Source organism: Brachyistius frenatus, unplaced genomic scaffold, assembly GCF_029030835.1.
Source record: "Brachyistius frenatus isolate BFR_SWC_R1_liver_20210118 unplaced genomic scaffold, ASM2903083v1 Contig_55, whole genome shotgun sequence".
Taxonomy (NCBI): domain Eukaryota; kingdom Metazoa; phylum Chordata; class Actinopteri; family Embiotocidae; genus Brachyistius; species Brachyistius frenatus.
Window position 1 is genome coordinate 180,852 of NW_027210654.1, and position 13,110 is coordinate 193,961.

Genomic DNA, 13,110 nt, shown 5'->3' on the forward strand with positions numbered 1-13,110 from the left:
AATAATATTGGATCACTTTCCCCACATTATATTAAAGTAACATATATAGAGAGAATATATAACAGTGTTGTACTGCTACTAATAATATTGGTGTACAAAAATGGTAGAAATCAAACATTTACAGTTCCTGGGGTACATTTACCGAAGTACTGGGCTTAATTGCAAATTTACTTTTACTTTACATGAGTACTTCCACTTCATGATATTTTATATGTCCCCTACACAACATTTCAAAAGGAATTAATGTACTTTCCACACTATTCGACAGCTTTAGTTACTTTAAGGATGAAAATTTGACATAATGGATAATTAACAAACTTTTAAAATACAAGACAGTGTTAAAAAATTAAACCATTGCTTTTCAACCATTTATATCTTCTGTCATCTTACAAAAATTTGTGTTTAGCTGGGTCACATTCCAGATGTCTATGTTAAGTTGTTAACAGCTCCACCAAACAGTGATATTTCGCTCTAAACTTCTCACATGGTTTCAATTCAATTAATTTTCAAATTATCACATATCTCACCAAAGATCAAAGATTAAAGGGAAGAAAAAAAAAATCTAGAAACTAAAAGCATATTTGTGGATCAGAATTTTTTTTTTTTTCCTCTCCCAGTAATCATATGACGACCCCTCAGATTTATTTATACTGTTTATAAAACTGGACAGTAAAGTAGTTCAAACTAGTCCCACCTGCAGCAGCTACAACAGTAACATGCTGTTTAAGCACTGATGCTGTTAATACAATAATGATGTCATGCGGTATATGATAATATATCAGTCAGCGGGATAAAATGAGTGCTTCTAGTGCCTTAAGTACTTTTACTAGAGTATAATTTTTCATGCAGGACTTTTACTTGTTATGGAGTATTTTTAAATTTCTGTATTGGTACTTTTCTTAAGTAAAGGATCTGAATACTTTTCCCATCACTGTTGGGGAGTACTGCTATATATGTTAGAAAAGTTCTTGCAGTCCTGCATTGATGTACTAATCATACTCAGGCACCAGATAACAAAAGAAGTGGAATTAGTTATTGCAAAACATGGCAAGCATTAAATAAATGTGGCATGTTTGGAGAATATTTAATCTTTTCTTGAAGTTTTCACGTTGTCACTTTATGACACATTTTATATAACTCTCAAAAATGTTAGATTACTTTCCCTTCAGCATAAATAATCCATAAACCTTCTCCTTTACTGAACCCTTCCTCCTTACTCATCATTTTTTTTTGCCGTCCTTTACTTTTGAATTTCCTCTTGTCGGAAAAGTAAAATGAATGACCTTTATGAACAACTGTCTGCTCCCACAAGGTCAATAAATAGTGTTATGTTTGCCACAGGCAGCATGTGCATTAAATTAGAGTGAGGAGACATTTAAACCAAAGCCACTTTTCTCTCTGTGATTACGGGGCTAAGTAGGGAGTCACAGCTTCTAGCCATTTCATAAGTTGACACCCTGCAAACACTAAGAAGGGTGCAGCACGAAGCTGCAGAGGGATAAGAAACTGTCAGCAGAGAGAAATGGAGAATCTGCCTCGTCACTGTCTGAGTGAGGAACAGTAACTAACACTTGGAGGTGTGAATAATGAATCCTCTAAATATTACACATTATTATCTTTGGGAGAAGTCTTTGACAGGTGTAACTAGGAGGCATAATTACTGCACTGCACGGTCGCCATTGTTTTCACGGCTGTTTATTATTCTTGATATAAACAATTACACACAGCTTCTCATGTGTTGAACCTTTGTATTCTTCATTAATGTGATATATAAATTTAAAAAAAAGTAAGATATTGTGGACATTTAAGAGGGAATCTGTTTATTTTATTCCCTTCTTGTCCTGTAATGAGAAAATAAATTAATAACCAAACAAGTATTTAAATGTTCACTTTTACAGACTGCATGCTCGCCATAACTCTGATGTAATGTTCATCTCTTCTTCACTCTCTCTCGCTCTCTCTCAGGTGTGCTCAGCCTCCCTGAGGGTCTGTCTCTTCACAGGGACCAGCAGCAGCAGCAGCAGCAGCAGCAGCAGCGAGCAGGGAAGAGTGGAGAGGGAAACACCTACAGTCAGTCTGAGCTGCGCTCCATTGAACAGTGCTTGTTGGCCACCAGAGTGGGCAGCATCTCTGAACTCAGTGAGTTGTACTGTAGCTATATATGTGTGTGTATATATATATATATATATATATATATTTGTGTGTGTGAGTGTGGGTGTGACAAGAAAAGTCTGTACCGTCGAGCAGGGAAACGAGCTGCACTCACCAGTGTCAGATTATATTGTTATTATAATATAGAATTATAATATTGATGATATTTTTTACAATATTAGGCTTCTGATGCTTCGGGAAGACCCCTCTCTTTTTCAGTGTACACAATCAGAGGTCCATAGAAAACTATAGTCAACTGGAAATCTTCTTCACATTAGAGTTGGATTACATTATTGGTGGATGTGATAATGTGATGTTAACAAAAGCTTTTTGTCCCACTCTATCAGTAAATCACTGCGTCATAATCCGACTGTGCATGTGTTTGTGCACATTTAAATCAATGTGAATCTGCAGCAGTTGCTCTGTCAATTAGAGCAATCTTAATGAACCACAGCCGTTCATTCAAATGAAGGATTTTAGTTTATAAACTTGACAAGTCCTCCAAAGGTTTATTGGATATCTGTTTACTCCAAATGCCCTCATTGTGCAAAGAATAATAGACAACACAATGCTTTCAGAATACATTTAATCTGTACAAAGTCATTTACATAAGCTTTAAGTGTTTTTTTGTATAATAATTATAGGTTCTCAGCATTATTTGAGAAATTATGTGCTTATTATGTTTCACCTCATTGTCCTTGGTCATTAAAAAAAAAAAAAAAAAAAAGAAGCAAAAGTTATAGTAAACTACCAAAGTTCATGAGAGTTTCCACCTTGTTTTCAGTTTTTGAGGGGAAACTTTCGGACAAATGGTGCCTTAACAAATCCAGAGTGGCAAGCCATGCTGCAAACCACTCAGTGCACAACGTCATCGCTGCCCATTTGATATAATCAGATATAATCACAGGATCGAGACGCTCATTTGAAGCATTGAACGGGTTTGTCTCTGGCTGCGTGCAGCTCTGCGAGTCATTCCGGAAAACAAAGCAGTGTCCACTGACAGAAGAATAACAAATTAGATGCATAAGTACAGAAAGAAAAATAAACGATACGCATGCCAAATAATGGGGGAGAGGTCGTAAGGTCTATCTTTGTTGTCGTGGCTATCCGTACGTTAAGAAAAGACTGAGAGAATATTTCTGTATATCTAGTGTAAATATTTATCATCGCAATAAACAGCGAGCCGATTCTCCTCACTGTATGTTTTCTCAGGAGTACCGAGGCAAATGGCCAGTCCTCTGTCCACTTTGTATTGATGAGGTCAAGCAAGGACTCCTTCTGTTATGTTGACTCAGCACACACACTGTGAGACAACAGAGGCGCTGATGGATAATAGCAGAGCTTAGTCCAGTGGTAATGCCACGAGCTCCGGAGAGGAATTCTGTAAATAACTACAGGATTTACAAACAGTCACGCAGCTCAAGCTGAAACAAAATGAATAATTGAGAAAAGCAGGATAGCCAGGAATGATTGCACGCGGTCACATAGTGTGTTTGAAAGAGAGCAAGATAAGATGAGTGAAAGAATAACTGATGGAAAGGTTAGGGAGAAAGAAAGACCAATGGGAGTCTGATTTTCTACAATACATTTTGTGGAATAGAACAAAACTAGCCGCTCCAGAATAGTAAAATTTGCATCCTGTCTGGGGACCGTCTTTTGCACTGGCATTCATTCATTTTTTTAGAGGTTTGCCAGTGATTTACCTCTTTGTATTTTATAATTTTCTCTTCTGCCAAAATGCCAAATTAGCATATACTGTCTTTCAAATCGTGCAATTACTATTATTGTTGTTGTATCATCATCACTCAGTCCTGCTTCAGATATTGTTCCACGCATTGTTGTAAGTCATTTGGACAAACCTATTCTTAGAAGGCTGTAGTGATGGACAGAGGATAAAAATACATACTGTATAGACACTCCATTTATATGTAAACCTATACAGCTGAAAAATACCAGGACCACAAAGTGAAACAAGGTCAAATGGCATTGACCTTTCTGTGCAGGTTGATATGTCTAGTGTCTCTAAACCCTATCACCACAAAGAATATCTCTAATTTTAAAGAAAGAATTATGAATCTCATGTAATTCTGTGGGGCTTGTGTTTTTTTTCTGAAAGAATATTATTTCCCTTTTAATTTTCAAATAGCATGCTTTCTTACTTAAATCACTTTCAATAAAGATTCAATAATGCTAAAGCGTTGATGGTCTCAAATCTTACATCCCCCAAAGACTGAGATCCACATCCTCTCATAGGTCAGCCTGAATCTCTCCATCTTTTCTGTCTTTTTGCTGTAAACTGTTAATATGAAAATTATTCACTATGCAGCTACTGACCCTGACAGTCTGACCAATCAGCAAACGGTGGGAATTGTTTATATAATGCTAACAACAATGACCCCGTATAGAACACACTGATCCAGAAAGTATTTCCCTTGATGGCTTTCTTTAAACACAGCTTTATTAAACCACATGGAGAAAAATGCAAAAGGTAAAAATCTCCCCATCACTGAGATATTTTAGTTAGATTCATAATAACTCATGTAAAGTTCAAGCTATCCTCCAATTTTCAAAATTTCATGATCAAATTATTTTCTTTTGTTGGTCATATCTCTGGTTTCAGCCCTTTCAGGGATTGTGTGAATCAGGACTGTTTTTACTGTAAGTGTTTCTGCAAAGAACTAACAGAGGATGCTGCTAATGGCCATCAGTGCTCTCATCACCTTTTGAAGATATTTTTTTATTTGACAGCACTAAAAGCATCTAGATTTTTTTCACAAACTGTATCACTTCTGAAAACTGTGTTTATCTTTGACGGTACATGGGGAGGGGGGGGGGGCAGTTGAATTTGATCAAAAATGTAACAATTTAATCCTTTTTGTGTTTTTTGGTGGAATGTGTTAACCATAGTGTTTTGCTTTGAGAGTGTGGTTTTGATTGAACGGCTTAAATTTGGAAGTATGTCAGTATGGACCTTGAATCAACTGAGCAACATGTCATCATAGAATACATTTCAACCATTCTTCAGTGTCTCTGTGAAGGTTTAGCTCTGGATCAACACGAATACCATTTTGTTTAACAGCTGCAGGTGATGAGTGGAGGATACCCACATGAAATGTAACAACTGTGTGTATTATCTCCCGTCCGCACTCCTCTAAGTACGTCTTCCTTCTCTAGAAACGACTCCAGAGACCTCTGACAGCAAGAGACTTGTCATGTGATGTCATGTTTGCGTGCAATTTTCTCCAAATTAACCTGTCCTGATCCTTGAGCAAGGCGGGTGTCGGGTCAAGACTCAAGAAAGATTAGTGTAGGGATGCTTTGTGCTTGTTCCTATCACTGATTGTTATGAATGATGTGAGGCCATACAGAAATATGAAGCAAAGACGATCAACATTGTTCTTAGCAAAGCTCCAAAAAGAGCCCTACATGTTATTGGATATGTGAGACAGTTGGTGGCTAAAATCTGTGGTTGTTTTCAAATGCACAAAACCAACAGCAGGAAGAATAGCTTAGCATCTTGTTGAGTCAGGATGGCCACAGGCAACCATTAAATGCAATCACGGCCGCATCGCAGCAAATAACCGAAACACAGAAATTATGACGATGGCAGCAGCTGCACCGTGCAGCAAGAACCAATTCATCAATACCCAAAGAAAAGCTGGTTACTGTGTATTTATTTCCCTATAAATATAATATATATAAACATATATATATAGAGAGAGTGATGAGCAGTTATATTGTCATATGGGTGATGCATTGCCAGGTGGGTGATGCATTGCCGGGTACTGACCTTAAAGGTGCCTACTCTTATAAAAAAGAAAACTCTTCGTAAATCAAAACGGTGCCATTATACCCTGGAAACTGGAATATTTGAGTGATTTTTGCTTCTTGAAGGAGATTATAAATCTTTGAAAACACAGAGCATTTCCCCCACTGCTGTAAGGTAATGACGGAGATACTTGAGCAGCAGAATCTGCTGTGTGTCCTCCACCGCTCCTCTCCTTGTTAGCATAAAGAATTAATCACCCAGGATGAGGTATTGATTAAAGGCTTGAATATTTTAATGAAAAGGCTATTGACATTTTAGCTTATGGACAGCGGTGCTTCTGTACGTCCTTCCTGGTCACTGAAAACAATGGGTTAATCCTTTTTTCAGGAGATATTTTTGTGCACACCTGCTGAAGGAGCGGCTGTAATCTCGCTTTAAGCTGCTGGTGCTTCACTACTGTTGCACTCTTTCAGTGTTGGAAGTAATCAACATTCTCGGCCCTGCCAGTCCTGCGCTGCCAGCATAGGAAATGTCACAGACCAGCATAAATAAGACATGAGAACTGGCTGTTGCTGACCACCTCAGCTCCCCTTACCAAGCTTCTGAGGGCACTGTTACAAGCTTATCTGTATTCCCATTGGCACAATTAAAGAAAAGACAAGGCGGGGATCAGCAGATAGTGACAGAGAGAAAGTGCAAGATCCAAACTTAAAGTTTATACAAGAGGCGATCATTTACTGTCACAATATTTTCTGCTCCTTGCATCACAAGATGATGCCCAGCACATTTCACTGTTCGCATAGCACCACTGTTCCCATAGGACAGCCGAGAGATTGACTGTTTTATTCCATGAATGCTCCTCCCTCATTCAGACATCCTTTTCACACTCTCCTCGCACATTGTCGAGGCTAAATGGATTCTTGGCAAGCGCCAAATAGTGCAATTTTGATGCTAAACAAACCCTTTTGTCCATGGGAATGACTGTTTGTTCCCGCTCCGTATTGTATAGGCACACAAACAGTATATTCCATTTAGAATGTGCCGTCCTGTTCAATTACTTTTGCGCCTCGAATAGCATCAAACTGATCAGAACAATGTCACAGAGTGCTTTTTTAGGTTGACCCCGCTTCCGAATTTCATTCCATTTTCTCACAGTGCAGTGGGTCTAGACAGGAAGAAGTGACAGAACTCTGACAAGAACTCAGTGAAATGGGATTTGAGTCCATGCTTTAATAACACGGGGCTGTTTTTCAAGAAGCATAATCAGCAACTAAGGTGCCACAGTCGTAATGTTTGCATGAAAGGAATGGGCTGACTTCCATTTCATCTTTTGATTCCTGATGAAGTGAATTTGCTCCACTAAAAGACGTTCTGATCTGTCTTGTCGCTAAGGTCCAAAAAAACAGGGCTGAGCATGCTTTTTCCAAGAACTGGCTACTTTCTTTTTAAAACCTGCCTCGAGAATATTCAAATTTTTATCAGCAGAGTCTTCTCAAGCTTTGATTTTTGAAGCCCAACTGGATGACCTTAAAGTACTGACAAATTATGCAGGGGAAATAGCTTGGAGTAGCTAATGTTTACCCATAAATATTTATTCTTCATTCAGTGCAGTCCTGGGCGGGCGTACTCTCCTGCTCTCCCCCTGTAAGATGCATAGAAAGGACTGGGATGAACCCTGTCTTTTCTCTGACTGTGCTGCATGGAAACTCTCGATTCCCCCTGACAGAGTGGACTCTAAGGGGGCTGGAAGAAATGAGAATGATTCCCCGATGTCTTTTAAAAGGCCATGTGCTCAAAATATTCCTGTCTCTTCTCCCTCGTCTGCCGAGTGTGCCTGTGAATTTTCTTTCTCACTGTCCTGTTCCCTTTTGTGTTTCCCTGTATGTACGGCCATGTCTGCGTGTTTGTGTAGGCGACCTTGTGTCCCGAGCCATGCACCACCTCCAGCCGCTCTATACGAAGAACCAGAACAACGGAACACCGATCCACCAGAAGAGCAGTGTGATTCAGTGGGCGCCCGAAGCCATCTACACGCTGTGTTACTTCATGCACTGCCATCAGATGGAGTGGGAGAACCCCAATGTTGAGCCTTCCAAGGTTACCTTACAAACAGAGAGGTGAGAAGCAAATGCATGTGAAAGGAGCTCTAGATTCCTCGACGGTGGACCTGAACAATTCAGACCAGTGGAAGACACAACTGAGATTAACAGAGTTTCACTCCGTCTGGTGTTTTTCTATATTTTTTTTCAATAAATCTCATTAAAAGACCAAACCCCAAAATAAACTGATCCTGGTAACAAGTATTGCATCTGTAGCCACACTCTCAGCCAAACTCTGATATCTAATATTGCACTGTGTCATAGAGCTTGTTCTCAGAAAACTAATAAAAGCACGTCAGCGTGCCGCACGCTCTCTTCATTTTGGGCCGGTTCTACATACACTGCCTTTCTGTCTCAATAGTTGTACATTGATGTGTATTAATTCTGGATTAAATAGTCCCCAACAAATACACTGCTTTCTCTAGTTTGAGTCACGTTTGCAGAAAAACACAATGCCCAGCTTTAAAAAGCTTTTTAAAAATAGAACAACAAAGAAACCCTTGTGTATTTGTGTACATCATGGGTGGGATTGAGACAAATTGCATTGTTGGTTTTGGTAATAAAGAATAACACCAGCCTACACACATTCTGGGTTTTGACCCTTTGGACACTGAAAATAAAGGCCACTAAATAGATTGCACCAATTTTCAAATACAGAATCACAGTAATTGGAGAAATGGTGTAATTACATACAATTTCTATTCAGTGTCTTTAGAGCTGCTATGATCAAAAATCTTGTATTGAGTTGCAGGAAAAAAAGTTATAATGTTTACCTGAACCTGGAGTTCCCCACAGGTTTTCTTACAGCTCATTGTTTGGATTTTCCAAATTGCAACGTTACTTTTCAGATTAATTCTCCATCAGGATCTGAGGAGTTGGACGACAGCATGTTGTTGTTGTTGTGTTCAGCCTGCATTTGACATAAAACTCACATTTTTGCAATAGCAAAAGAAGCAAGCTCACCAGCAAAGACGTGTACCAGAAGCTTCTAATAAATGGGAAATACAGCACAATTTACAGTGCATTCGTTGCAAAGCTTTTATTATTTGATGGTTTTGGTAGAGATAAAATTGTTAGTATTTGTATCAACCTCGCATCATGATTGAGTTATCAAAAATGCTTTTTTGTGTGTGTGTGTGTGTGTGTGTGTAAAAAGACTTTATAAACAGCACCATTACAGAAGCAGGCAAAGAAATGGAGGCATCTGGTATCGAGTAATCCATCAGACACTTTCACCTCATTTTGTACTCTGCCACTGTAAATATATTGCAGTTTTAATGTTCACTGAGACAATAATAAAGAAACGGAGAGAACAGAGAGAATAGTATAAAACAAAAGTGGAAAATCCCTTCAGTTATACACAATTTACACTCCTGCGTCTGTCCTCCTTTTCGCCTCAGCTTATAACTTATAGACAGTTCTCTGTACAGAACTGCAGAGCTCATTCTGCTGCAACTGTACACCTCTGCAGACTGTGCTGTGCCCTGAAATGGCACACCAGATGTTTTCCTCTGGAAGGAAAGCAGTTTTATATAAGTGAATTGTCGACTTATTGGCTACTTGAGTGAGCCCTCTGGGTGACCTGAGCAGAGGCAGGAAGAAAGCTGTGTGAGTGGGCGTGCACGCACATGTCAGTATTGATATTTTACCACCGCTGACGTAGTGAGACATCATCAGCCGGCAGCTGTAGGACTCTGTTGGTGACTTATGCGTGAATGACATAAGGATTAGGCAATGTTTCCATGGTGTTAATTCCCTTATTCCCTCATCCTGTAGTTTTTGGACATTTAATCATTTTTCCTCAAGTCAGGAAAAGTACAGAGCAGTTCTCTCCTTCTTTGCCCTTTCTACTCATGAAACAAATTCTCTGCTGATTTTATGAACCGCTTCTTTTCATTTTTTACGTGACGTGTGTTCTGTATTTCCTACATTTTGGTGGAAACCCCTGTCACCTTGAGGCAGAGGCAGGAAACAGGGCTGGCAGTTGAGCCAAAGCAGCCCTCCTCTGGTATCCAGACTTTATCACCTGCAGTGGAGCAATTTATCAGCTAATGTGTGTCCCAAGTGTCCAAACTCATGTCTGCTTTAGCTCCAATCACCGTGCGGAACCAACATCACATTTATACATGTTTGTTTAAGTCGTATTTAAGCACAATGCCAGAGGAAAATTAGGGAAAGACCTGACCAAAAAAAAAAAAAAAAAAATCCTCCAAGAATTTCTGCACTTTATTGAAGTTTTTAAAAGAGCTGCATCTCATGGAAACAGTCAGACCTTGAACTGCTTGTGAACTGGAGTTTCCATTGGGCTTGTGAAGGAATGTATTGCCGTTATATGTGATTAGGTGTTGTGCACTGCTTCTATGAAGTCTGTGGAACCAATAACGGCACATGGCTGGGGGTCAGATTCCTTTGAAGTGAGTAAAACAAAAGCGTTTGCAGTTCTTAGCATATACTCTTAAAAGACCCTCCCATCATCTTAAGTTAGTAGTGACAAGTTGCTCATTTGAAATTAATGACATATGTGCGCTGAGCATGTATCAAGGACAGTCCAGGCATTAACACATCCTAAAGTGAATCATTGATCAATAAATCTCAGAAGAGCAGAACACGTTTCAGTAGATACCGTATGTGACAACTCATACAAAACACATCCAGCAAATTTATTCAGCAGCAGTCAAACTATCTGCATGAAAGATTTATTTTATGAAATCAGACTTAATGCCATGATCTGATTAAAAAAGATATGTACTTTAAAGACGTCACATTGGACAGACTATTAAAAGATTCATTCAAGCCCATATCTGGAATTAGTTCTTATTTTTGTTATACCCGTATGCATATTCACAGGTGATATTACAATAGTGCATATCAGTCTCCATATTGTCTCCTAAAATCACTTTACTTTTTGCACCCATAAAATATGTGTAGTGCCCGTATGTTTTGCATCATGTATGACAGCATATTGTTTAAGTTGAAGAAGGCCGTATTTATATCCATAACATGCTGTCAGTATGGTAACGCAGGTCAAAATGTAACATCATGCATATGTATCTTCATGCATACGGATTCCGTGAGGCTGCAGTAAACTCTGATGCAGGATGAATGGGGGAGAGGAGCACAGAGGAGGAGATTTTTAATTAATTCATCTTTATAGTTATTGTATTTTACATATTTATAGCCTTCAGCATCAGGGAATAATGATGGGCATTTCTTGTTAATTACTGGCATTTTTTTATGCTTGAGCGATCAAGCCATTATTACAGAAAATAATTACAGTTTGTAATGATAACGTTAAGTTTATACAGCTTACAGTGCAGTTGATGATGGAATAATATACCCTTGCCTCAGGTTTTCTCTGTGTTAATTATTTAACTGAAAAATAGAACCTTGATGAAACACAACTTCAAAACAAGTGATCATTATATGAACTAAAAATTAATTCTGGACTGAAAACTTGATTTTGAGCGTCTCTTCAAGATCAAGATCAGAGGATGAAGGAGCTGTAATAGTTTATATTGTACAAGTTATACAAAATTTAAACTCAAATTATGGATGCCCAAATGATATGGATTAATCTGGGGCTTTTTGGGCCCCACTGGCAATCCAGCTGAGAGACTGTGGTTATGTTTCCTCTGTGCAACTTCTGTAGGTTCAGCTGTGAATGTCTGCCACGCTCTCTCAAGCTTTTCAATGAATACTGTATGTTGTCATGCAGTAAATCCATGTTATGTATACAGAGACCACCATCACGGGACCCTATAATGTCATGTAAAATTGATTAAATGCAAAGCAATTGCAGTACTTGACCTTCTAAAGTATTATGATGACACATGTAATTCATATGACTGGTATAATATCCACACAATGTGTTTCTAAGGCATGTAGAAACTCCTGTAATGTATAATGCATATGTTGCAGTGCATTAAGCGGGTTTATATAGCATATTACGCTGTATGGGTTTATGTAGTGTCACCAGATGAGCCTTCAACCGCATCAGCACAGTATTATAAAGTATTATAACATTACTGTGACAGGGTTTAGTTCTGTAGAGCAGAGCAGGCTGGATAGTGACTGGATTAAAAGCATATAAGTAAAAATCTGGCACACAGTGTCTGAAACAGCTTTTTGTTTGTTTTTCCAAATATTTATGGTCTGATTTGTGGTGAACATTTTTCTTAGTTAGATTTGGTCACTTTTGAATATCTCTGGTTTGATTTCATTTTCTGGACAGAGTTCATCCTGCTTTCAAGCTTCTGCTACACTGGGACATATCTCCAAAATAACATATGCAAATTCTGTATTAGGTGGATTTTCCTTGCAAGTGCCTGGGCACACTAAGTAGCCAGTTGGACTGAAGTTCAGTGTATGTCTGTTCATGTGCCTCTATCTCCCCTTACAGGCCGTTCATGGTCCTGCCGCCTCTGATGGAGTGGGTGCGTGTGGCCGTGGTTCACACGGAGCACAGACGCAGCTTCTCTGTGGACAGCGATGATGTTCGGCAGGCTGCCCGGCTGCTGCTGCCCGGAGTGGACTGTGAGCCCCGCCAGCTCCGGTACGGCTGTGAGGAGTGTGCTTGCCTCGAGGCAGTAGAGCGTGCGTGCGCCCAGCCTCTTCATCTGAACCCACAAACAAACAAACATATCAGTGATACAAGCAGAGAAAGACAAGCATTTTTCTCACGCACGCATTCTCCTTGTAGTGTTAAAACTACTTGTCAGGTGTTTGGGGAAATATGGCGCATTTCAAACCGCCATAACAGTCAGCCTGCAATGTGAATCACTTTTGTCTGCTTTGCCCTTCAGAACGGATGATTGCTTCTGTGCCTCGAGAAAACTGGATGCTGCCTCTACTGAGGCAAAGTTCCTGCAGGATTTGGGCTTCCGTATGCTCAGCTGTGGACGCACGGACCTGGTGAAGCAGGCTGTCAACCTGCTAGGCCCTGATGGTATAAACAGCATGAGTGAGCAGGTTAGAGACACAGTCAACATATTAAATAATGCATATGCAGGCACATTTATACTCAAGCGCGCATCAAGATGGATACACACACACACACACACACACACACACACACACACACACACACACACA

General features: G+C 39.4%; 1 protein-coding gene across 3 annotated transcripts in view; it reads left to right on the plus strand.

Moving 5' to 3' along the window:
* The window catches only part of btbd11b (BTB (POZ) domain containing 11b), a 71,008-nt gene that overhangs the window by 45,034 nt on the left and 12,864 nt on the right, over positions 1 to 13,110 (plus strand). For 2 of the 3 annotated variants that reach the window (XM_069705280.1, XM_069705281.1), the window contains exons 2-5: positions 1,966 to 2,139; positions 7,833 to 8,037; positions 12,419 to 12,571; positions 12,822 to 12,987. In XM_069705280.1, coding sequence (XP_069561381.1) covers positions 1,966 to 2,139; positions 7,833 to 8,037; positions 12,419 to 12,571; positions 12,822 to 12,987 — 698 coding nt within the window. Of the gene's footprint in view, positions 1 to 1,965; positions 2,144 to 7,832; positions 8,038 to 12,418; positions 12,572 to 12,821; positions 12,988 to 13,110 lie in introns of all 3 variants that reach the window. The other variant, XM_069705282.1, reaches the window with a different exon arrangement.